Here is a 26,525-nt window from a genome sequence, read left to right as displayed (position 1 = left end):
ACACAGGCGAGTAAACTGGTCCAACCAGACCGTCACCAAACCTCTTGTTCCCAGGTCGCTCGCGACCCTGCTATCGCGCCCTCGGCCAGTCCTACCGGACATGCGCTCGGGCGCTCCTGTTATCTCACGCACTCCGGGGCCCCACCAGGTCGCTGCTCGCCCGTGCGTTCGGCCTCCTCCTGTTCTAGCTCCTGATCGCCGCACGCCCACACCATCGCCCACGCGCTCTTGCTGGCATATTCCCGCTCAGGCTGCCGTGCACCCTCGCGGCCACGTTCCCACTCTGTCGCCAGCGCGCCATTGCTCCTGACCATCCTCCTGCGCGCCATCGCGCCCCCGCGCCCCCGCGCCCGGCCTCGCCCACACGGGTGTGCGCGCGTGCGATTTTCCAGCATCGTGCCCTCCTCTCGCGGGCGACCCTGATCTGGGCCCGTCACACGAGCCCCAGCGCGATCGCCGACAGGCAGATTCTTCCTTGTCGCGTTCCCCTCCCCGCAAGCGCAGACCAGCACGCTTGCCAGAGGGGGAACGCTCCTCGGACAGGTCTAGGGATTCTTCTCTTACAGCCCTGCAGGGGAACCCTCGTTTGTCGACTTCTCTTAGGGATCCCTCGATCCCCTTCCCTCCAGAGGGAGTGTCTGACAGTGCTGCTGTCAGTCAACAGCCCTGGTATGACACCCTACTCAGAGCTCTCGTGCGGGCGATTAAGCCAGCCATCTCTGATTCGGGTTGCGAGCCAGCGGCAGCTTCCTCCCCCCCTGAAGAGGAAGAGAGGAGTCTCTCCCGTGGATCCTCCGCCGAGGCCTGTGCTGTCCCCGCGTAGATCCTTGCGCAAGGCTCCTACTCCCCCTCAGACCTTCTCGCCCTCCCCTGCGGAGGAGGATTACCCCTCCTCAGGAGAGTTGGTTGAGCAGGAATACTCCCCCATCGCACCAATGGTGGACATTTCTCCTCTTCCCGAGAGGTCTCCTCATCCCGAGGTGTAGAAGGACCTGCCCCCTTCGCTTCTAGAGTCCTGCATCCCGCCCAGGAGGGTACCTAAGGACTCTTAAGACGATTCCAAAATCGTCTGCTAGGATCAGACAGAAACAGCCCAGAGCCGTCGAGGATGCCCACGTTTCCCCCCAGGAAGAGCCTCTGGGGTCCGGAGACTTCGCTGCAAGTCCAACAGGAGGCGAGCACCAGGAGTCAGAACACGCGTTCTGGCAAGTCCTGACTCTCATGAGGAACCTTAATGGGATTCCAGACCCTAAGGTCCCACCTCGTGAAGGTAAGGACTCGGTACTGGATCGCGTCTACGGCACTCAGAAGCCCTCTAGGGCCAGCGCAGCATTGCCCTGGTCCCAAGGGATGAAGAGCGCCAGAGACAAGATCGAGGGCCAGCTCGCGGAGCTTGCCTCCTCCAGCAGATCCAGTGCCGGGAATAAGCTCCTCCCTCCTCCTCGTGTCCATCAGAGGAGGTACTTTGAAATCCTCGAGGAGTCTTCGCTAAGCCTTCCCTTACATCACTCCATGGAAGGACTCTCAGGGGGAGTCCCTCTTGAGAGGCTCTCCAACTGGCACGTATCCTTCTCAGCCACTGAGATCCAGAGCCAGGAGAAGATCATCAAGTGCGCCATGCAGGCCACTTCATGGCTCGACATCTGGCTGGGGTCTCTGGGCATCCTGGTACGGTCCGAGGACCTCTCCAAGGAAAGCACCAGGAGAGCGCTGGAAACCTTTCTCCTCTCGGGCACTCGGACCATCGAGTTCCTGTCCCACCAAGTCTCGAGCTTGTGGGCCAACACAATCCTCAAGCGCCGGGACACTGTTGCCGAGAGGTTCCACCATAAGGTTCCCAACGCCGAGTCGAGCAGGCTCAGACACTCTTCCGTCCTCGGTAAGAGCTTGTTTGAGCCTAAGGACGTGGAGCTCTCTGCCGAGAGGTGGAGGAAATCCAACCAGGATTCCCTCATCCATAGGGCCCTGACATCGAGGCCCTACAAGCCTCCGGCGGTTCAGCAGCCCCGTCCTGTCAAGGAGACGAAGAAGACTACCGTACCAGCGAAGCCCAAGGTGTCTAAGCCCTTTCCTGCCAAGGGCAGGAGGGGAAAGAAGTCCTCCAGGGGAGGCAAGAACCCTAGAGGGACCGGCCGAGGTCGGAAGCGCTAGGGTTGGCAATCCCCCTGCGTGTCCACCAGTGGGGGGATGCCTGCAGAGTTGCGCAGCAAGGTGGCAGCAACTCGGGGCGGATGCCTGGATGGTCTCCGTGATATCCCTTGGGTATCGCGTCCCGTTCACAGCATCTCTCCCTCCCCTGACAGCGAATCCAGTGTCGTTGAGCTCTTTTGCCATGGGATCGGTAAAAGGGCAGGCCCTTTGGGCTGAAGTCCAGACCATGTTGGAGAAGGACGCTCTCCAGGAGGTCGTGGACGGGTCCCCAGGCTTCTACAGTCGACTCTTTCTTGTGAGAAAGGCGTCTGGAGGCTGGAGACCAGTTATCGACCTCTCGACACTGAACGGGTTTGTCAAGCAGACTCCGTTCAGTATGGAGACGGCAGACACGGTCAGACTTGCAGTGAGACCACGAGACTTCATGTGCACACTGGATCTGAAGGACGCGTACTTCCAGATCCCAATCCATCCGTCTTCAAGGAAGTACCTGAGATTTTGCCTAGACAACAAGATCTACCAGTTCAAGGTGCTGTGTTTCAGTTTCTCCACAGCGCCTCAGGTGTTCACCAGAGTCTTTACCATCAAGTAGCAGAGGGTTGAGGGCATTGTTACCCAGTTTTAGCCTGTGTGAATGAAAAGATCTGTCTGGCCCTTTTCTTTTCTTCATCCTCTCCTCCCTTGGAGAAAAACAGCATCCTGGGTCCTTTGCACAGCTGACCTCGATCCTCTGCAGGTAAGCCATGCTTCCTTGTGTTCCTAGTATTAAGTTGTAATACTGTCATGTCCCCATACCCTGACGAGGTGGTATTGGGTAAGTCCTAGCCTAGATTTCCTTCTAGAGAACTCCAGGTCATCTTCCTAGGACATGTCACTGCTCAACTCCAGGTCAACTTCCTAGGACATGTCACTGCTCACCTTCACACACGACTTACGTAGGCCGCAGCAGCCCCTCAGTGGTCTGCGAGGCGCAGTGGCCCCAACCCTTGAGTTGCTTTATGAACTCGGGTTCGGGTCCCCCGGGCAAGCCAAAGCCAGTATGGCAGGGGACTTACCTCCCTTCCTAAGGATTAAGTCACCCCATGTAAATAGCGTGGTTTGTGTTCAGTTAAGGAACAAATGACAAATTCGTAGATAATTTGTATTTTCCCTAACGATACAAACCTTAGCTATTTACTGTTATGTGCCTGCCAGCCCTGTCCCCCAAGATAAGTCCTACCTCTAAGTAAAGTGAATCAGTTACTGGTGTGTGTGAGGGGGTAGGGGTAGCTAGCTACCCCTCCCTACCCCCCCCGCTAACTAGCGGTGTGGTAGGAAACCCTCGTTTAAACTTTATGGCTCGTCATCGGCTGCCGCCAAAGTAATTACCCATGTAAAAAGCTAAGGTTTTTATCGTTAGGAAAAATACAAATTATCTACGAATTTGTCATATTACTTAAAATTTGTGATTTTTCAATATTAAACTTACCCGATGATCATATAGCTGTCAGCTCTGCTGCCCGACAGAAAAACCTACGGGCGGAATACGCCAGCGATCGCTATACAGGTGGGGGTGTACATCAACAGCGCCATCTGTCGAGTAGGTACTCAAGTACTCTATGTCAACACAGAACCAATTTTCTCTCTGTCGTGTCACCGGCAAGACCTACTGAATACGCTCTTGTTTTCTGGATTGATTTTCACGTTATTTGGTGAAGTATTCATTTCTGGTTATTAGCTATCGCTGTGCAGAAGTTATCTTCAATACTTCCTTGCATTCTTTTTTTGGATTTTGGATTATTTGTTGACGACTTGGATAGATTTTGAATTCCCCCCTTTGACTAATTCAAGATGTCTGACCCTTCTCAAGTCCCCAAGTACAGGAATGTAGCGCTAGGGACTGTTCAAGGCGCCTTCCGAAGGCCTCTATCGATCCGTACACCGTTTGTTCCAATTGTAGGGGTAAAGCCTGTCAATTGGAAGATCGATGTGAGGAATGCGCTGGGCTTTCGGAATTCGGGTTTCAAGAATTCCTGAAATATGCACGTAGGCTAGAGAAGGATAGGATCAGGAGGAGTTCGTCTCGCTCAATTGATTTTTCCTCTCCCCATGCCCATCAACCTATTCCTTCCCCTGTAGTGGTTGCACCCGACCCCCCTGCTAGCTCTCGTCAACCTTCAATGGCAGATATGATGCGTGCCATTCAGGCTCTAGGTGAGAGAGTCGAGTCATTGGCGAATGACCGCAATCAACTCATGGCTGACGTCAGAGAGTTGAAAGGTAAAAGTGCAGTGGGAAGTGAAGTGAGTGTCAGTGCAGTGAAAAGTGTCAGTGTTACGCATGAGGGTGCGTCTGTTTGTGCCTGTCGTCCTCCCAGTCCGGGACCTCTTGCAAGCTCCCAAGCCCTGGGGAGAAGCAATGTCGTACGACCAAAGGGTTCGACAGGCTTTAATCAGCGTACAGACGTACCCTCCGTGGTTTTGGACGTATCTTACCTAGATCGTCCCACCCACAAGAAGACGAGTGAGCCCATTCATTCCTCGTCTGCGGAAGAGGTTTCTCGACAGAAACGATGGACCAAGGTCTCACGGCCTCTTAAACGTAAGGTCCCTTCCGAGCTAGTCCAACGGCCCAGGTGTAGCCACTGGGTCAGTTCGGACTCGCTGCAGTCATCCGACGACTGCACACCTCCTAAGAGAGGCAAAGTGGTACCGCAACAGGCAGTAACTCCGTCTGTTGCCGCACCCGCTGTTTTAGACCCTCAGTCACAACGGACAGTAACTCCGTCTGTTGCCGCTTTTGTAGACCCTAAGTGGTCTTTACTGCAGTCTATGCAGACTCAGTTAGCTGCGGTTATGCAGGAGTTTCGTGCGGAGAAGGTTGACGCTGCACCCGTTAGCCTACAACCTGCCACGGTTGTGCGCCCAGCAGACGCTGAGGCTGCCTGCTCCCACACTCCGGCTGCGGAGAAGGTTGACGCTGCTCCTGTTAGCCTACAACCTGCCACGGTTGTGCGCCCAGCAGACGCTGAGGCTGCCTGCTCCCACACTCCGGCTGTGAGAGCTCCTCCACCCATGCGCAGTCGACCCTGCCAGACGCATGCTGACGTTCACGGACGCACGGAACCCTCCGTTGCCGTGCGTGAGCTACCACAACAACAGGAGGGTGGAGTTAGGCTGCCGTGTTTTGTCGCGGTGCGTCAGCCTCTGCAACCCACGGTGGTCTCCGCTATCCTTCCACAGTTGGGAGTAGACGCTTTGCGCACCTACTCAGCTTTGGTTGTTGCCAGTTCTCAGACTGACCAACAGTGGCATGATGTTGGGTCCAGTGCAGCCACGCATGCACTCGTGCTGCCGGACTCAGCCGTCCAGCCCACTCCGTTGCCTCTTCCTCCTCAACATTCAGACGATGGTATCTCTGATGATGACGAAGCTGCACATCTTGACGACCAACACTCGGACATCGAAGAACCCAAGACCACGCCTCCCTCCTTAGACTTTAGGAAAGTGCTTGCGCTGTTTAAGGATTTATATCCGGATCAGTTTGTGTCTGCAGCACCACGCTCGCCTCCCTCTGAGTTCGCTTTAGGCATGCAGTCAGCAGCTCCTGCCTTTACGAAGCTCGTACTCGCTCGCTCGTCCAAGAGAGCTTTAAGGGTACTGGGAGAGTGGTTGCAGTCCAAGAAGCAACTTGGGAAGACATCCTTCATGTTTCCCCCGGTCAAGCTTGCTTCCAGATCTAGCGTCTGGTATGCCACGGGAGAAGTTCTCGGCTTGGGAGTTCCTGCCTCTGCCCAGGGCGACTTTTCAAGTCTGGTAGACTCTCCCCGCAGGCTGGCTATGAGACGCTCCAAGATTTGCTGGACTCCTTCGGATATGGACCATCTTATGAAGGGAGTTTTCCGCGCATTCGAAGTCTTTAACTTCTTGGACTGGTGTTTGGGAGCGTTGAGCAGGAAGACCTCCACTTCTGATAAGGAAACTTCCATGCTTATCATGTCCTGCATGGACAAAGCCATTCGGGATGGTTCTAGTGAGCTTGCGGCTTCTTTCGTGTCTGGGGTCCTCAAGAAGCGAGATCACCTTTGCTCCTTCTTGTCAGCTGGAGTCACCCCATGTCAAAAGTCGGAGCTTATGTTTGCTCCACTCTCGAAGTGTCTCTTCCCTGAAGAGTTGATCAAGGAGATTGCTGCCTCCTTGATCCAGAAAGACACCCATAACCTGGTGGCGTCATCCGCACGCAAAGTCACCCCTTTGCCCTCCGTACCTAGACCCAGGATGGACACTCCAGCGTCAAGGTTCATTCCGCCCTTTCGTGGCAGAGCCTCCAGCAGAGGAGGTGCTCGTGCCGGAAGTCAACGTGGGAGCAAGAAGAAGGGTTCCAAGTCCTCTAGAGGCAGAGTCTGACTGCCACCTTCTTCAGACAGCAGTGGGAGCCAGGCTCAAGAACTACTGGCAGGCCTGGGAGAACAGGGGCGCAGATGTACAGTCTGTGAAGTTACTCAGGGAGGGGTACAAGATTCCATTCTTTCGCAAGCCCCCTCTAGCAACGACTCCCATCAACCTCTCTCCCAGGTACAGAGAGGAGGACAAGAGGCTAGCTTTACAGCAAGAGGTGTCTCTCTTACTACAAAAGGGAGCGGTAGTCATAGTCCGGGACCATCAATCCCCGGGCTTCTACAACCGCCTCTTCTTAGTGCCGAAGAAGACAGGAGGGTGGAGACCGGTGCTAGACGTCAGTTCTCTGAATGTCTTTGTCACAAAGCAGACGTTCACCATGGAGACGACAAAGTCGGTTCTAGCATCGGTCAGGAAGGAAGACTGGATGGTCTCGTTAGACCTAAAGGACGCTTACTTTCACGTCCCCATCCACCCAGATTCCCAACCTTTTCTAAGGTTAGTTTTCGGGAAGGTTGTATACGAGTTCCAAGCCCTGTGCTTTGGCCTAAGCACGGCACCTCTAGTTTTTACCAAACTGATGAGGAATATTGCCAAATTCCTGCATTTAGCAAACATCAGAGCCTCCCTCTATTTGGACGACTGGCTTTTAAGAGCTGCGTCAAGTCGTCGCTGTCTGGAGAATCTACAGTGGACTCTAGATCTGACCAAGGAATTGGGTCTCCTGGTCAATATAGAAAAGTCCCAACTCGTCCCATCCCAAACTATAGTATACCTAGGAATGGAGATTCAGAGTCAAGCTTTTCGGGCTTTTCCGTCGGCCCCCAGAATCAGTCAAGCCCAAGAATGCATCCAGTCCATGCTGAAGAAGGACCGATGTTCAGTCAGACAGTGGGTGAGTCTGATAGGGACGCTTTCATCACTGGACCAGTTCATCACGTTAGGGAGACTCCACCTTCGCCCCCTTCAATTTCACTTAACTGCTCACTGGAGAAAGGACAAGACGCTAGAAGCGGTCTCGGTTCCTATTTCCGAGAAGATGAAGTCGTCACTGACTTGGTGGAAGAACAACATTCTCCTCAGGGAGGGTCTGCCACTGGCTGTTCAGACCCCCGACCACCTTCTCTTCTCGGACGCATCGGACACGGGCTGGGGTGCGACGTTGGACGGTCGGGAATGCTCGGGCACGTGGAATGCGGTTCAAAGCGAGTTACACATCAACTGCAAGGAGCTACTGGCAGTTCATCTGGCCTTGAGAAGCTTCAAGTCCCTCCTTCTAGGCAAGGTGGTGGAGGTGAACTCCGACAACACCACAGCCCTGGCGTACATCTCCAAGCAAGGAGGGACTCATTCGATGAAGTTGTACGAGATCGCAAGGGACCTCCTCACCTGGTCAAAAGATCGAAACATATCCCTAGTAACGAGGTTCATTCAAGGCGACATGAATGTCATGGCAGACCGCCTCAGCCGGAAGGGTCAAATCATCCCAACAGAGTGGACCCTTCACAAGAATGTATGCAACAAACTATGGGCATTGTGGGGCCAACCCACCATAGATCTGTTCGCAACCTCGATGACCAAGAGGCTCCCAAATTATTGTTCACCGATTCCGGACCCAGCAGCAGTTCACATAGATGCCTTTCTTCTGGATTGGTCCCATCTAGACCTGTATGCGTTCCCCCCGTTCAAGATTGTCAACAGAGTACTGCAGAAGTTCGCCTCTCACGAAGGGACAAGGTTGACGTTGGTTGCTCCCCTCTGGCCCGCGCGAGAATGGTTCACCGAGGTACTGCAATGGCTAGTAGACGTTCCCAGAACACTTCCTCTAAGAGTGGACCTTCTGCGTCAGCCGCATGTAAAGGAGGTACACCCAAGCCTCCACGCTCTTCGTCTGACTGCCTTCAGACTATCGAAAGACTCTCTAGAGCTAGAGGCTTTTCGAAGGAGGCAGCCAGAGCGATTGCTAGAGCTAGGAGGACATCCACTCTCAAAGTCTACCAGTCGAAGTGGGAAGTCTTCCGAAGTTGGTGCAAGTCCAAATCAGTATCCTCTGTAACTCAGATAGCTGACTTCCTTTTATACCTAAGGAAGGAAAGATCCCTTTCAGCTCCCACGATCAAAGGTTACAGAAGCATGTTGGCAGCAGTCTTCCGTCATAGAGGCTTAGATCTTTCCAACAACAAAGATCTACAGGACCTCCTTAAGTCTTTTGAGACCTCGAAGGAGCGTCGGTTGGCCACACCAGGTTGGAACTTAGACGTGGTACTAAGATTCCTTATGTCAGCAAGGTTCAAGCCACTTCAATCAGCCTCTTTTAAAGATCTCACTTTGAAAACTCTTTTCCTCGTCTGCTTAGCAACAGCTAAAAGAGTCAGTGAGATACACGCCTTCAGCAGGATCATTGGATTTACATCTGAAACGGCTACATGTTCCTTACAGCTTGGTTTTTTAGCCAAAAACGAACTTCCTTCTCGTCCTTGGCCCAAATCGTTCGATATTCCAAGCCTTGCTAATTTGGTTGGAAATGAACAAGAAAGAGTACTATGCCCGGTAAGAGCTCTTAAGTACTATTTGAAACGGACTAAGCCATTACGTGGACAATCAGAAGCTTTATGGTGCGCCATTAAGAAACCTTCTTTACCAATGTCGAAGAATGCAGTTTCTTATTATATCAGACTTTTAATTCGAGAAGCTCATTCCCATCTGAATGAGGAGGACCATGCTTTGCTGAAGGTAAGGACACATGAAGTTAGAGCTGTCGCAACTTCGGTGGCCTTCAAACAAAACAGATCTCTGCAGAGTGTAATGGATGCAACCTATTGGAGAAGCAAGTCAGTGTTCGCATCATTTTACCTTAAAGATGTCCAGTCTCTTTACGAGAACTGCTACACCCTGGGACCATTCGTAGCAGCGAGTGCAGTAGTGGGTGAGGGCTCAGCCACTACATTCCCATAATCCCATAACCTTCTTTAATCTTTCTCTTGAAATGCTTTTTATTGTTGTTTTTTTGGGGTTGTCCGGAAGGCTAAGAAGCCTTTCGCATCCTGGTTGATTTGGCGGGTGGTCAAATTCTTTCTTGAGAAGCGCCTAGATTAGAGGTTGTGATGAGGTCCTTTAGTATGGGTTGCAGCCCTTCATACTTCAGCTCCTAGGAGTCGCTCAGCATCCTGTGAGGATCGCGAGGCTCAGTAAGGAAGACGTACTTAAAAAGGCAGAGTAATTGTTCAAGTCGACTTCCTTACCAGGTATTTATTAATTTTATGTTTGTTATTTTGAATAACTGCTAAAATGAAATACGGAATACTTAGCTCTTAATGTTAACATATATGCTGGTCTCTACCCACCCCCCTGGGTGTGAATCAGCTATATGATCATCGGGTAAGTTTAATATTGAAAAATGTTATTTTCATTAGTAAAATAAATTTTTGAATATACTTACCCGATGATCATAAATTAAAGGACCCACCCTTCCTCCCCAATAGAGACCCAGTGGACCGAGGAGAAAATTGGTTCTGTGTTGACATAGAGTACTTGAGTACCTACTCGACAGATGGCGCTGTTGATGTACACCCCCACCTGTATAGCGATCGCTGGCGTATTCCGCCCGTAGGTTTTTCTGTCGGGCAGCAGAGCTGACAGCTATATGATCATCGGGTAAGTATATTCAAAAATTTATTTTACTAATGAAAATAACATTTTTTTTTCTTTTATTGTTAGTGTGTGTGATTGATATGAAAGCAGGTTTATGTTCCTGCAGGAAATTGACACTCATTATCTATGCCTTTTTGCATGGGTCATGATTTTGCAGTCATCTCTCAATGATGAGTGATGAGTCTGGCCTCCTTGGCAATTGCTGGAGTACAGCAGGAGGAGGAAGAAGTCCAAGAAGGATTCTTTGTCTGAGGGGTGTCCCCCTAAGCAGAAAAAATCCTGGGGCTCTTATTTTATGCCCTCCAGTGCTTGACTTCTGCATCTTTTCTGTATCCCCTGCGGGGTAAAGACAGAAGAAAGAAGGTGTCTGCCTTTCGGGAGAGCCAGACTTCATACCTTTCCCCTATCAGAGGTGAAAGCCCCCACCCTTCCTCTTGTATTGATCCTGACATGGTTAATGCTGATGATGATTCCTGTAGGGACTAGGCCCTGCACACCTTATGGCCTTCAATGGTATCAAAGATATTCCTTCAGCAGAGAAGCTCCTTCAAGCTTTAGCTTCCTTTAAAGAGCTGAAGCCTGCTACAGATGCCTTCCCTGCAGAAAGAGCCCTTGATGTCAAGGCTGTCACCCTTTCGTAGCCCAAGGAAGTATCGATTGATGTTCATTCCTCGTTTTCCAGAGAGTCGCCTTGGACAGTGATAATTTCACTAACGAGAGGGAAGAGACCTCCTCCTCCCAGTCCTGCGCCTTCATCCTCATTCTCTGCTGTAGAGCCCTCACGTCCTCTGAAGATAAAGAAGAGCAAGTGGCCTAAATCTTTTCACTCCCCCTTCAATCCTTCTTCTCATAAGCTTTAAAAGAGTTGAGGAACCTCCTGGTGTTGACAACAGCCATCCTTCAGAAAGCTTTAAGGCTTCACTTACTTTGGGGAGGGACCCTCCCAGATCTAAGCATAGAGGAAGAAGAATCTACCTTTAGAGATGATCGTCATGTGAGACCTTCATCACCTGAGTCATCCCCAAGTGCATGATCATAGCTGACTTCACATTCATCTTCATGTGCACCAAGTGCCCATTCGTATATTAGTGCATGAGATCATCCTCAAGCTTATTCTTCACCAGTCAACTCTTCACACGTATGGTCATTTTCACGTGTATCATCCCGAGTTCAGAGCTCGTCATAGACAGAATTGTCTTCATGCTTTAGAATCAGACAAGTTAGTTCTACGCACACGCACTTGATCTCCTACACACACGCAATTTCCCATGCATACTGTACATGATTGGCCACACTCACACTGTCTCCATTATGTTCATGATTGCTGCATTGGAAGGGTTTATCTGTGTGCTCTTGGAAATCATGCAATGTATTCCCACATGCCGGATCTTCACGGGCAAGTGATGACCATGATCAGTTTTTTTAAAGAGAACCATTGGTTGGATTCTCCTTGCGTAAAGGCTTCACCTGCATTGTACCAGAACACATAAGACTCACGTGCCAGTTCTCCCAAAGATAGTTCCCCATGCTTTAGAACTTCACATTAAAGGTTTATGCACCACATCACCACGTCCAGGATCCCCATACGCTACATTATTACGCTCTAATTCTCCACGCGCTACGTCTGAATGTGTTGGTTTTCCACCAACTTTGTGTTCTAGAACAGATGATCCCAATCCCTGAGATCATAGTTCACTGATGCAGCAGTAGAGCGTACGTCATACTCGCATCATTCGTGGGTCACAAATTCACAAGATCAATCCACATCAGATCGTTCTTTAAATAGAACTCCATGTAGCCATTTGTCAATTGATTCCTTGACAGATCAAGAGGCTTAGGGTTTCAAAGAGCCTCACCCTTCTCCCCTTCAGCTTTGACTGCAAGAATGGAAGAAATTACATGAGGTTCCAGCAGGGAGGTGTCCCTCGGCACTGAGAAAAGTAAAGAATCCACATCAAGGGATTCAGAAGACCTTTTTGAGGAACTGCTTCTGTGAAGCACAAACAGATTAAGGACTTGAGCAATCGTTGGTCTTCTTGGTGCCCTTATATAAGCCTTGCAGAGGTACAGGGCCCATCCCTGTCACCCAAGGCTCATGCAATGGAGATTGAAACTACAGTAATCCCTCACATATCGCAGTTATTGGGGACCAGAACCGACCACGATAGGTGAAAAACTGCAAAGTAGGTTCCCTTCCTATTTCTGGAATATGTAATTTTTTTTTGTTCCCTCCCTATTTCTGGAATATGTAAATTTTTTTGTGTACATGTACAGTATATATAATAACAATAAGTGTATATTAACCCTATAAATGCATATGTTATCATTAGAACATTAAAGAATCATGTAAATAAATATTGATAATATAAATTATATACTGTACATAAAATAAAGTACTGCACTGTATAATTACTGTAATATAAATGCAGTATTTGATACATAACATATACTGTATGTACATTACATTTATACATACATACATACATATACCATGGCACTTCCCCCAATTTTGGGGGGTAGCTGACATCAACAAAGAAACAAAAACAAAAAGGGGACCTCTACTCTCTACGTTCCTCCCAGCCTAACAAGGGACTCAACCGAGTTCAGCTGGTACTGCTAGGGTGTCACAGCCCACCCTCCCACATTATCCACCACAGATGAAGCTTCATAATGCTGAATCCCCTACTGCTGCTACCTCCGCGGTCATCTAAGGCATCGGAGGCAGCAGCAGGGCCTACCGGAATTGCGTCACAACCGCTCGCCATTCATTCCTATTTCTAGAACGCTCTCTTGCCTCGCTCACATCTATCCTCCTATCACCCAGAGCTTCCTTCACTCCATCCATCCACCCAAACCTTGGCCTTCCTCTAGTACTTCTCCCATCAACTCTTGCATTCATCACCTTCTTTAGCAGACATCCATTTTCCATTCTCTCAACATGGCCAAACCACCTCAACACATTCATATCCACTCTAGCTGCTAACTCATTTCTTACACCCGTTCTCACTCTCACCACTTCGTTCCTAATCCTATCTACTCGAGATACACCAGCCATACTCCTTAGACACTTCATCTCAAACACATTCAATTTCTGTCTCCATCACTTTCATTCCCCACAACTCCGATCCATACATCACAGTTGGTACAATCACTTTCTCATATAGAACTCTCTTTACATTCATGCCCAGCCCTCTATTTTTTACTACTCCCTTAACTGCCCCCAACACTTTGCAACCTTCATTGACTCTGACGTACATCTGCTTCCACTCCACCATTTGCTGCAACAACAGACCCCAAGTACTTAAACTGATCCACCTCCTCAAGTAACTCTCCATTCAACATGACATTCGACCTTGCACCACCTTCCCTTCTCGTACATCTCATAACCTTACTCTTACCCACATTAACTCTCAACTTCCTTCTCTCACACACTTCCAAATTCTGTCACTAATCGTCCAAGCTTCTCTTCTGTGTCTGCAACCAGTACAGTATCATCCGCAAACAACAACTGATTTACCTCCCATTCATGGTCATTCTCGTCTACCAGTTTTAATTCTCGTCCAAGCACTCGAGCATTCACCTCTCTCACCACTCCATCAACATACAAGTTAAACAACCACGGCGACATCAGACATCCCTGTCTCAGCCCCACTCTCACCGGAAACCAATCACTCACTTCATTTCCTATCCTAACACATGCTTTACTACCTTTGTAGAAACTTTTCACTGCTTGCAACAACTTTCCACCAACTCCATATAACCTCATCACATTCCACATTGCTTCCCTATCAACTCTATCATACGCTTTCTCCAGATCCATAAACGCAACATACACCTCCTTACCTTCTGCTAAATATTTCTCACATATCTGCCTAACTGTAAAAATCTGATTCATACAACCCCTACCTCTTCTAAAACCACCCTGTATTTCCAAGATTGCATTCTCTGTTTTATCCTTGATCCTATTAATCAATACTCTACCATACACTTTTCCAACTACGCTTAACAAACTAATACCTCTTGAATTACAACAGTCATGCACATCTCCCTTACCCTTATATAGTGGTACAATACATGCACAAACCCAATCTACTGGTACCATTGACAACACAAAACACATATTAAACAATCTCACCAACCATTCAAGTACAGTCACACCCCCCTCCTTCAACATCTCAGCTCTCACACCATCCATACCAGATGCTTTTCCTACTCTCGTTTCATCTAGTGCTCTCCTCACTTCATCTATTGTAATCTCTCTCTCATTCTCATCTCCCATCACTGGCACCTCAACACCTGCAACAGCAATTATATCTGCCTCCCTATTATCCTCAACATTCAGTAAACTTTCAAAATATTCCGCCCATCTTTTCCTTGCCTCCTCTCCTTTTAACAACCTTCCATTTCCATCTTTCACTGTCTCTTCCATTCTTGAGCCAGCCTTCCTTACTCTCTTCACTTCTTTCCAAAACTTCTTCTTATTCTCTTCATATGAATGACCTAATCCCTGACCCCACCTCAGGTCAGCTGCCCTCTTTGCCTCACGTACCTTGCGCTTTACTTCCACATTTTTCTCTTTATATTTTTCATACTTCTCCATACTATTACTCTGCAGCCATTCTTCAAAAGCCCTTTTACCTTCACTCCTTCATTCCACCATTCACTGCCCTTCCTCATGCTGCCTCCAACAACCTTCTTTCCACACACATCACTTGCAATCCCAACAAAATTTTCTTTTACTAACTTCCACTCCTCTAAATTGCCAGTTTCTCTTACTTCCACTTTGTCATATATCATTTTCAACCTTTCCTGATATTTACTTTTTACCCCCAGTTTTATTAGCTCTTCAACCCTCACTACCTCCCTTTTACATCCACCTACTCTATTCCCCCATTCTTTTGCTACAACTAATTTTCCTTCCACCAAAAAATGATCAGACATACCGTTAGCCATACCCCTAAACACGTGCACGTCTTCTAATCTTCCAAACATTCTTTTAGTTATCAACACATAATCCATTAATGCCCTTTCTACTACTCTTCCATTTGCCACTCTTACCCATGTATACTTATTTTTATCTTTCTTTTTGAAAAAACTATTACTTATCACCATATCTTGCTCAACACATATCTACCAGTCTCTCACCACTCTCATTTTCACCTGGTACAGTACGCCATACTTCCCGGTGACACCTTCTACCTCTCCAGCGCCCACTCTAGCATTTAAGTCACCCATGACAACTACATAATTCCTTCTATCCAGTCCTTCTACACACCTAGTTAATTCATTCCAGAACTCATTCCGCTCTTCTTCACTTTTCTCACTACCTGGCCCATACGCACTAACAAACGCCCAACATTCCCTACCCAACCTAACCTTTACCCACATTAACCTAGATGATATCTCCTTCCATTCCACTACTTTACCTGTCATCCATTCACTCAGCAATAAAGCCACACCCTCTCTCGCTCTTCCCCTTTCAATCCCAGACACTCTACCAGACATTTCACCACACATCACTTCACCCTTTCGTTTTATCTTCGTCTCACACAAGGCTAATACATCCATCCCTCTATTCCTAAACATATCTTTTACTCTCTATCGTACTACATCCACGCACATTCAAACACCCCAAAACTAGAGTGCGGGGAGCAGTCACTCTCCCCCCAGCTCCATCTCTTTGTCGATGTCTCACAGGATGTAGATACAGGAGAGGAGGTTCCTAGCCCCCTCGTCCCGTCCCTTTTAGTCGCCTCTTACAACACGCAGGGATAATGTTGGCACTATTCTTGTTTTTATGTAAGTTTACATTTACATACATATGTAGATATAAATAGTGTATGTGTATATATTGTAGATATGTTTTTAGAACTCTTATTCTTATAACAAGATATGTAATTCTCCTCTAACAATGATGATGATCTTGATAAAAGCTGATGAAACACCTCTGCAGTATGATGGAGGTGAAGAAGATAAAGATGATTTACTGCACAGGTTAATGAGAGCTTTACTGCTCCTCAGGTGACGCCTCATCGTCAGTTGATAGTGGCGGTAGATCGTCAACGACAGCTTCCGATAGAGCTGGAGAAACTGCAGGAGGTGGGGTAGTGGCTCGGTGGGAAGCCGGAGAGGCAGCAGGAAGAGTATCTGATGCTTCTGTAGAAAGTTTTCGGCGCACTTGGAACATCGTGATGGAAAGTTGTTGGCGCCCTTTTTTTCATCTGAGCAAAGATGCTCTTGTACAACGCCATTACACCGTCAATACGGTTACTAAATTCGATGGATCAGACCATATTATCGTTGATTTCCTGCGCCCTTTGTTTCATAGCCTGTGCCATGTTGCAGAGCTCTTGCAGGTTGTCCAAGGTAAGGCCACGTTCTTTAGCTTCGTTGTCTTATTCCACAACAGAAGGTGGAGTATCTGGGTATGTTGATCATTACAACATCAATAAAGGTCTTTCATGAACCAACAGAATCAGCAGACTCAGAAGAGTAGTGAAGCCCTTTGTTTCACTGTGGCAACAGCTGCTAGGTCAACTTACCTCGCTTGAGAAACTGGTTCCATATGGTTAACTTCATCTAAGTTCCTTTGAGTTATTTCTGAAAAGATACTAGTTGGCCGCCACCGATCCCCCTCACCATCCTGTTACAACGGGACAAGGTGTATTAACTGTTCTAGCATGGTGGCTGGATGCCGAGAACCTCTGCAAAGGCATTTCCTCAGAGTCTCCTCTTCCAAAAATGATTTCTTTTCAAATGTGTCAAAAGACGGATGGGGTGCACACCTCAAGAATCTTATGCATAAGAGGTATCGGTGTGATGAAGAAAAACTTCTGCACATCAGTCTGTTGGAAATGAAGGCAGTGCTATTGGTTCTGCAGTCATTCCAACAGTATTTGATAGGCCACTTGGTACTATAGTGTTAATGAGTGACAACACTACCATATTGGCATATGTCAACAAACAAGGGGAGGTACTGTGTCACATCACTTCTTTAAGTTGGCGAAGCAGGCACACTCCTGGGTGATAGACAATGTGATGGACATAGCAGCATATATCATTCCAGTTACAAAGAATGTCTTAGCCAACAAATCTGGTTACCAGGGACAGGTGGTGAAGAGGTTTTATACTTTGTGGGGTTCCCTGTCAATGGAGCTATTTGCCACTGACCTCAACCAAAAGCTTACGGTATTCTGCTCACCAGTTCTGGACCTGACAGCAACACTAGAAAATGCCCTCCAACAATAGTGGGACAACTCAGTTGCTTATGCTTTTCTGCCGCTTTGCTTAATCTGAAGGGTATTGACTACCCTTAATCTAAGAATAACCCACTGGGTCCCACGTAGTCGTATGCAGAATGGTACCCTGACTTGCGCTCCTAGCAGAAGTACCATAGGGGAAGTTCTTCTGGTATCCCACTAGAAGAGGTACCATAATGTGTTGAATTCCCTGTCGCTTAGTGGGTGGAGACTATCCAGCATCTCCGAATGAAGGCTTTTTGTTAGGCATTGCTCAGGAGATTGCAAAGTGGGCCATCTTCTGCAGTTGGTATCATAGCAGGGGTTCGTCTCTGCTCGTAGTCTCTCTGCAGCTGATAGAAGATTTTCGTGTTTACTTTCGCTGTGAAAAGCTCCTCTTGATCTCAGCAGTAAAAGGCTATCGCTCGGTGTTGAGCTAAGTTGTCAAGCTGAAGGGTTTGGATCTTCCTTCCTCATATAAATTTTTTATGCTGATGAGGAGCTTTGAACAGTCCTGTCCTCTGAGGGGACTAGAAACGGGGCCGTCGTTGAATGTTACTCTGGTTTTGCGGTCACTCAGACATGCCCTTATGAACCATTAAGATGAGGCATCAGATTTTTCAGATTTTTGCACCTCCCTATGTAAAGTGGATGGTCATCCCTTTGTTTTATACCAGCCAGCTTGGTTATAGGGACTTCTTCCTCCTTAGGATAAGTCTCCTAGCAAAGGAAAAGTTATTTGTATATGTGTAGGAAAAAATCACAAATTTTTAAAGTAATTTGTATTTTTCCTAACTAAACAGACCTGAGTCCTTAAGTTTTCCTTCCCACCTCATCCACATCTCTAGTCCTAGAAGATCAAAGTAGCTACTCGATGTACTGGAAGGTGCTGAGGCTACTTCGCTACCCACCAGTAATCACCAACACCTTGTTATAGACTTTTAACAGCTGTATTCCAATAAACTGAAATAATATTCCTATTAAAGGACTAAGTTTTGTGTAGTTAGGAAAAATACAAATGCTTTAAAATGGGATTATTTTTTAAACCCGATGTTATATTTAGTATCATTGGTGTTGGTAGTTGATTTTGTATTGCAGGAGAATGATACAGAGATATCTGCTGATATGGTAGAACAAGAATCACTGAATGCCAGTTCATCTGAAGCTCAGGAAACTCAGGGACCAGGTCAGTTGATATTGACAGTATATGGGTTGTTGTATTCGTAAGTTATTCAATCTATGGGGATTAGTCTTCACATAAAGTTTTGGTGAGGTTTAAGATAAAACTGGTAGTCTGGACAAGTTTCATTTGTAACTACATCTTTTTCTTCATTAAAGAATTTGTAAGCTAAGAATTGTTATGATTAAGCATGCAGTACACTATCTCGGGTATTGATGAGGATTAAGTTTTATTCCTATGCATTTTGTATTTTTACCATTTTGTTCATGTCATAATATTCAGAATAAAAGGAGGAGCTAATAATTAAATTTCAACATGGAAATGAACCTTATCATATCTCTTATAATTAAGACCTCTGATGCCAGATGAACTCCCCCATCCCATTCCATCCCTTCCCAGCTATTTACAAAATAGTCAACTTGGTTAGTAGAAGAAAGTATAGACAGTACTGTTTCTGTTGCTTCTTATTTTTCCTATGCATATACAGTATATAGCTTTCATCTTTTAAATAGGGAGATAATTTTGGCACAAGCTGAAATGGCTGTTGAATTCATTAATTGTGTAGTTAACGGCAGGTGATGTGTGGGGGCGAGAAGCTGCACTACACCTCCTGTCAGAGGAGTCCCACTTTGAATTTTGGCTGCGAGTAAACACTTAGTGTTGCGTCCTTATCCGAATTTTTTCATCTTTTTCTTATAAGAAGGGAATGGTGACTGTTGATTGTTGTAATGGAAATGAAGCAAGAGGTTTGTATTTGCTGGTGAAAGGGTGTACAATGCAACTAGTTTATAAGTAAACCAGCTGTAGATCCACACACTATGTGTTTCTTGTACGGGGCATGATTGTTCGCAATCATCCCCGTGTGCCAAGTGTAGGTTATAGCCTTCTGTGCATGGGCAGGCGTACACCTTGAGGGAAAGAGCACTAAGCCTTCTCCAGGTACTGTCTTGGCAAAAGCCAAGACATTGAAGAAGGCTTTATCTTCTATCTCCTCAGTGAGCGCGTCTGCTGCCGCCACCACCGCCCATATGGCCTTCTGTCCCCAGGAACTATGCATCAGGAGTAAGGAACCCTCTTATCTCAGGTTCTGATTGTTTGTTGTGTTCCCCCAGTGTTTGCCACACCTCATTGGAGATTGAGGCTCTTCACCTATTTCCATTCAGACCGCTAACAACGAATTTGACATAGTGACGTCTTGGACCTCCTTAGGTCTTTTAGACCTCCATGACTTTGTTGAGGGAGATGGTAGCTAATGCTACATTTCCCCTGGTGAAAGTCAAGGTTGTGAAAGTCAAGGTTGTGCCCTCAGTATCAGTGACCCCAGTGGTTTACCCTTTAGTATTACTTCATCTTAGCTTAAAAGGACTGTTAATGTTAGTAAAGTGATACTTTTGCTAGTGGAAAAAGCTCCGGCACCTGGAGGTGTCATGACTAAAAATGTTGTGTCATCACTGCAGGTTGACCCGTCAGTCTGCGTGTGGATGGAGGATTCTCCTTGGAGAGACTGAAAGTGGAAGGTATATCCTTCTTGGCCTGTGAGTTGATGGTGATGGAAATGTCTGCCATGGCCTCCCTCCAAATTTGGTTCTGGCTTTACTAGTAGTGTGGTGCAGTAACATACTTCACAAAGTCAACAGGGAGGGGTTATTAACCTTGAAGTCTTTTGAGAAATGCATGAGTCTCATGCTGTCTTGTGGAATGGCAGTAACCTTTGCACACCAGTCAGCAAACCAGTAGGCCAACTGGGTTTTAAAGAGAAGGGATACCTTGGTTTTCTGTTTCTCAAAGTAAGTTAGCTCAGAGGTAACTTTGTTGCTTTGAAACTCTTCGATACAGGCAGCAATGTCTCTCCTTCCAATGAGACGCACGCAGGTGCCGGTGGAGATTTGAGGACTGCATCGTAAGAATCCATGACCCAGCATGCAGTCTACTTCCAGGGTCTTGGCCCTTTGAAGAAAGCTGTGGGCAAATCCTTGGGTTCAACCAAGCCTGCGAACTTGTGTACAAGGAATTGCCCTTGCCTGTTCCTAGATTTTTTATCAGGACTACCCACAACTATTTCTTGAAAGGAGCCTGTCCATGCACATCCCTTTCATGTCCTGCAACCTGGTTTCTTTCGGATGGGGGGGGGGACAGGGGGGAAGGGAAGGAGAGGAAAACACTGATGCTGGAGTTTCCCCTCTCCCACTTCTGAGAGTAGGGGAATACCTGTCTTGCCATTGGGCATCCTGGCAGAGACACAAGAACTGAACCTTGTTTAGTGGGTGTCCTTCGTGACAGTTACTTACTACGCTTTTAAAACCATTGAGGCCCTCCCCATCTCATATACCAGTAGAGTTCTCATCCAATCCTCCAACCTTGCCAAAAGCCTTGGTCATGCAGGCAGAGGGGGAAGGTATGTTGGAGAACACGCTAGAAGTCATTTGAGATGAGTCTTTGGGCTTCTACTGTGGGTGGAGACTTGTCATCAACCACCCTCAAGTGGACAAGTTTGTTCGACAAACCAAGTTTAGTGATGCGTTCCATCAAAAAGGGAGACTTGATGCTTTTGGTTAACTTAAAGGACAAGTACTTCCAAGGGTCTTTGCATCAGTCCTTTCAAAAGTACTCCTCTTCTCTCTATATGGTATGGTGTACCAGTTCAAGACTCTGTGCTTTGGATTTGTATGGCTCATCAGGTGTTCACCTAGGTAGAAGCTTGAGCCTACTTGCAAGTGATATGTGATATATCTGTTAATGTATCTTGACGATTGACTGATCTTTGCCTCTTCAGCAAGGCAGTTGCTACAGAATGAGGATCGGATTCTCGTATTTTGCCATGATCTGGGCAGTCTTCTTTCCCATATTTCCTCTCTGGGCAGTCTTTTTTTCCCATATTTCCTCACTGGAGAAACCCGTTCCCATGGGTGCCTCCACCAAGGATCTCTTCAGTGGTGTTTGAAAGATTACTGGTGAGCAGCCAGGGATCCCCCGTTCCTTCCTGTTCCAGTGGGACAGGAGGGTCGAAGAAATTTTACCTGGTGGCTGAACGAGGAAACTCTCACTTTGATGTGTACGATTTTTCTCTGCTCAGCCTAAGCTGCCAGTTAGGCAATAGTGTTGATTATGCCAGAACTCATTATGATCCTGGTAATTTACAGACGGCCTTATGCCGAGTGGTATCCTGATCTGTTAGCACTTCTAGTCGAGGTCCTGGAGAGAACTATCCTAATGATCCACATTTCTTTGTCAGTTGCACCTTCAGAGATACCACCAACAGATGAAATCGCTGAAACTTTTTGGTTGGAGATTTAGAACTATAGGTCGAAGCAACTATAGTGCAGATAGCAGATTTCTTCTTATTCCTTTGCTGAGAGACGCGCCTTGCAGTTGCGGTTTGTCAAAAGCTGCTGCTCAGCCTTGGAAATGATATTTTGACTGAAGGGTATAGCCCTCTCCTCATGTGAGTTGTCTATGCTCCTGAGGAGCTTCGAGCAGTCTTGCCTACCCTGGGATCGCAGCCTTATGGAGTAGGATGTGACCCTTTTTCTTAAGGCTCTTACACATACAATTCTTAGTATAAACCTTAAAGAAGGTCATCAGAGAGGAATTCAACTCTGAAGATTGTCTTTTTCCTAGCCGTAGCATTGGCAAAGAGGGTAGGCGAGTTCCACAGTCTTCATTACATAGTTACCCATACTGAGAGGTGGAAGGAGGTATTTAGTTTTGTGTCCAGCTTTGGCTAAAACCCAGAACCCATGACTGCATGACCTCCAGTTTATAGCTTTTGAAAGGAGATGCTTTTGTGTCCTGTCAGGGCTCTGTGGTGCTATCTGAAGAGGACGCCATACTTCAGGCCAAAGTGTTAGTGACTATGTTAGCATTGGTAGGACCAAGAAAGAGATATTAAGGTAAGCAATATCTTTAGTGCTCCATGAGTCTCGACTGCTTAGAGAGTCAATGTACTACCTTGGATCAGAGTTCACAAAGTCAAGGGCATAGTCCCCACCTTAGCCTGCAGGAGAAATCTATCTGTCAGCCAGGTGGTGAAGGCTGGGATTTTAGAAATGCCAAACCACCTTCATGGCCTTTAACCTACGGTAATATACCCACAAGTCCCTTGACACTTTTGTGCTTTGTCCTGTGTTGGCTGCTCTTAAGTAGTTGTATAGGTAGCCTAGCTCCTACACTGGACAGGCAGCATCTTGTCTATTGTAATGTATAGATGTAAGTCTGGAATGAATGGTAAAATGACTGGCGCTTCTCCTTCATTTTCTGTCTCCTCTCTTGAAGATGAAGTCGTTGAAGTGTTACAAGTTGGATCTAACTTGATGCTGGTAAGTTACACTTCTGAGCTCCAGTCTTTAATTTTAAAGAAGTATCTCCACTGCCCTCCATAATGAGTGGGAGGATGGTGGAATTTATACCAATCCATTGCTCATCATACACCAGGTATATTTTTTGGGAGTGATTTCCCTTTGTGAGGAAGGGTTTCCTCAGTTGACCATTTACAATTCAACTTGGACAGGTCAGGCCCTATCAGTTTACTCATCCTCATGAGAAACAGATAGGAGATTGCTGAAGTCATCTTCTTTGCACCTGCATGTGACCAGGCAGATTGATATTTCCAAGGAGGAGGAACAACCAACCAGTTCAGTTCTAGGGGTACTTCTAACTTATCAAGCAGTGGACAAAAGGTTTGTATACACATAAATAGCAAATTTTGAGTGTTTTGTATTTCTCCTCCTCAACCAACCCTCTCGGTCATGAGCCAAAAGGTCAAAGGGATTCTGTTCTGACAGATGGTGGAGCAGGTCTTCTTTGCCTGTACGTACCACCTGTTGTTAACAATCTCATTAACGAATTCAATGGCCATTCCAACTTGTGCCGAAATTATCTCCTTATTCAAGGAAGAATACAAGTTATTTAAAAATTTTTGTCATATTGATGCTCCATTGTAATTGAATAGTTTGCCACTGTCCAGTTGATGCAGTGAGGTATAATGGTTTTGCTTAAAACAGATAATAGTTTTTTTGTCACTTTATTTTATTATTTATCATTTGTTTATTACAAATGCCATATTCACCACTGTTTGCTATATGTTGTTGAAGATCATTTCCATTATTGAATGTTCATATCAGAAATATATACTCCCGGTCGATCCATCCCTCCCCCACCATATTTCTTATTAATTTCTATCATGATGATACTGTATATCTTTGTGTTCCTAACGTTGGATTTGATATGTTAGGTATGAAGTATGTAACATTCAGTAATTAGCAAGTTTATGTATAGCAATACTGTACATACTGTACTACCAATACTGTACACAATTGCAGCAGTGGAAAGAATGCTATACATGTACTGCATAATTTACAGTGATTTTGCTTTTTACTTTCTTTGTTGAGTAGTGGGTTGTTTCAATGTTTAAGTAAAAAGTTTTACATTGGTGTTGCTTGTTTAGGAAGGTAGATTCAGAAAACAATAAGATGGATTTTTAATAAGTGAAATTTTAAGGCCTTTGAAGGACCTAAACTTGAAGAGGAGGCATAGACTTGAACTGTTTTCACGTATGGAAATGCTGTTTTGCATCTTGGAAAGTTGAAACATAAGGACATTTTACATTTGGAAATGTTTGTTCTACCCAAAAATGGGATTGCTGCATACCATGGCAATAGGAGTAACAGCACTCAATACATGAATCTGATAAATGGATACAAACACCCATTACAAGTCACCTTATTTGCCGGTATATTTGGGACATGGAAGCTCGCTACAGACCATGTAAAAATGGAAACGTATTACGGACCACCGAGACATTTAAAATTGGTCCTTGACTTTTTGACAAAGTTGGTAGTAGAGATACTGAAGTCTATTGAGAAGAGTGCTACAGTATCAAGATGGCAGCAGATAGAACCTGAAGATTTATTTATGAATATTAATGCCAACTCCCCGAGTGTAGTTATTAAATCTTGATCCCAAGTAGTGCTTCAACTTTCTTAGAATATTGTGATATACTGTATCCATTTCAGGTCATTCATAGAAGTTGGATAAGAGCCCTTAATATCTTGATACCTTGTGTTGAAGTAAAAAAGGTAGTTTTATATAACCAATTCATTTCGGATTTTCACCATGGGAATCATACTGCAGTATTATTTTTATTCCTATCAAGGGCTGTACTGTCATTTAATTAGGCCACTAAGACTTTAATATTTCTCTCCTAATGTATTTGTTCTTGAATGAGAATTGAAAAAGAAAACTAAAATTAACAAAGAAAGCCAACTGAAAAAAAAAAATAAGCAAAGCAGCTCAGGCATAAGGAGCATTGCAAGGAACTTTCATTACTATCTTCAGCATATCTCACAATGCTCAAAGCATGCAGTAACCCCATGTGTGGCAATAACAAATTGAACTTGAATATCGGTGTGTTCTAATTTAGTTGTGTATTACTCAATGTAACATTGCATATATGTCTGAGGTCCACCATGGTTATGCATAATAGAGTTGAAAATCTTTATTGCATAATACAATGTAGTGTAATCTGTTTTACAATCCAAATTATAAACATAGCAATAACAAGCCAAACATAAAGGATTACAGCACACATCTACTGTATGCTCTATAGATAAAATAATATTGAACAATGTTATTGGCTGATGTGTACACTTTAACTGTACATTTTATAGTAATTTCAATGTGAATTCTCATGAAAAAACAAAAGTATACAATACTTTATGTAACTGCAGAACCGTAGCCAATCTTCCAAATGCTTATGACTTACATCATACATATACCATGGCACTTCCCCCAATTTTGGGGGGTAGCCGACATCAACAAAGAAACAAAAACAAAAAGGGGACCTCTACTCTCTACGTTCCTCCTAGCCTAACAAGGGACTCAACCGAGTTCAGCTGGTACTGCTAGGGTGTCATAGCCCACCCTCCCACATTATCCACCACTGATGAAGCTTCATAATGCTGAATCCCCTACTGCTGAATCCCCTACTGCTGCTACCTCCGCGGTCATCTAAGGCATCGGAGGCAGCAGCAGGGCCTACCGGAACTGCGTCACAATCGCTCGCCATTCATTCCTATTTCTAGCACGCTCTCTTGCCTCGCTCACATCTATCCTCCTATCACCCAGAGCTTCCTTCACTCCATCCATCCACCCAAACCTTGGCCTTCCTCTAGTACTTCTCCCATCAACTCTTGCATTCATCACCTTCTTTAGCAGACATTCATTTTCCATTCTCTCAACATGGGCAAACAACCTCAACACATTCATATCCACTCTAGCTGCTAACTCATTTCTTACACCCGTTCTCACTCTCACCACTTCGTTCCTAATCCTATCTACTCGAGATACACCAGCCATACTCCTTAAACACTTCATCTCAAACACATTCAATTTCTGTCTCTCCATCACTTTCATTCCCCACAACTCCGATCCATACATCACAGTTGGTACAATCACTTTCTCATATAGAACTCTCTTTACATTCATGCCCAACCCTCTATTTTTTACTACTCCCTTAACTGCCCCCAACACTTTGCAACCTTCATTGACTCTCTGACGTACATCTGCTTCCACTCTACCATTTGCAACAACTGACCCCAAGTACTTAAACTGATCCACCTCCTCAAGTAACTCTCCATTCAACATGACATTCAACATTGCACCACCTTCCCTTCTCATACATCTCATAACCTTACTCTTACCCACATTAACTCTCAACTTCCTTCTCTCACACACTCTTCCAAATTCTGTCACTGATCGTCCAAGCTTCTCTTCTGTGTCTGCAACCAGTACAGTATCATCCGCAAACAACAACTGATTTACCTCCCATTCATGGTCATTCTCGTCTACCAGTTTTAATCCTCGTCCAAGCACTCGAGCATTCACCTCTCTCACCACTCCATCAACATACAAGTTAAACAACCACGGCGACAT

General features: G+C 46.1%; 1 protein-coding gene across 1 annotated transcript in view; it reads left to right on the top strand.

Annotated features, from left to right (window-relative positions):
- Positions 1-26,525, top strand: part of LOC137620785 (deubiquitinase OTUD6B-like) — a 152,735-nt gene that overhangs the window by 45,338 nt on the left and 80,872 nt on the right. The window contains exon 4 of the mRNA XM_068351215.1: positions 18,515-18,602. Coding sequence (XP_068207316.1) covers positions 18,515-18,602 — 88 coding nt within the window. The remainder of the gene's footprint in view (positions 1-18,514; positions 18,603-26,525) is intronic.

The sequence above is a fragment of the Palaemon carinicauda genome, chromosome 27, assembly GCF_036898095.1.
Source record: "Palaemon carinicauda isolate YSFRI2023 chromosome 27, ASM3689809v2, whole genome shotgun sequence".
Lineage (NCBI taxonomy): Eukaryota > Metazoa > Arthropoda > Malacostraca > Decapoda > Palaemonidae > Palaemon > Palaemon carinicauda.
The sequence above is the reverse complement of the archived record's forward strand: the minus strand, read 5'-3'. Positions and strand labels throughout refer to the sequence as shown.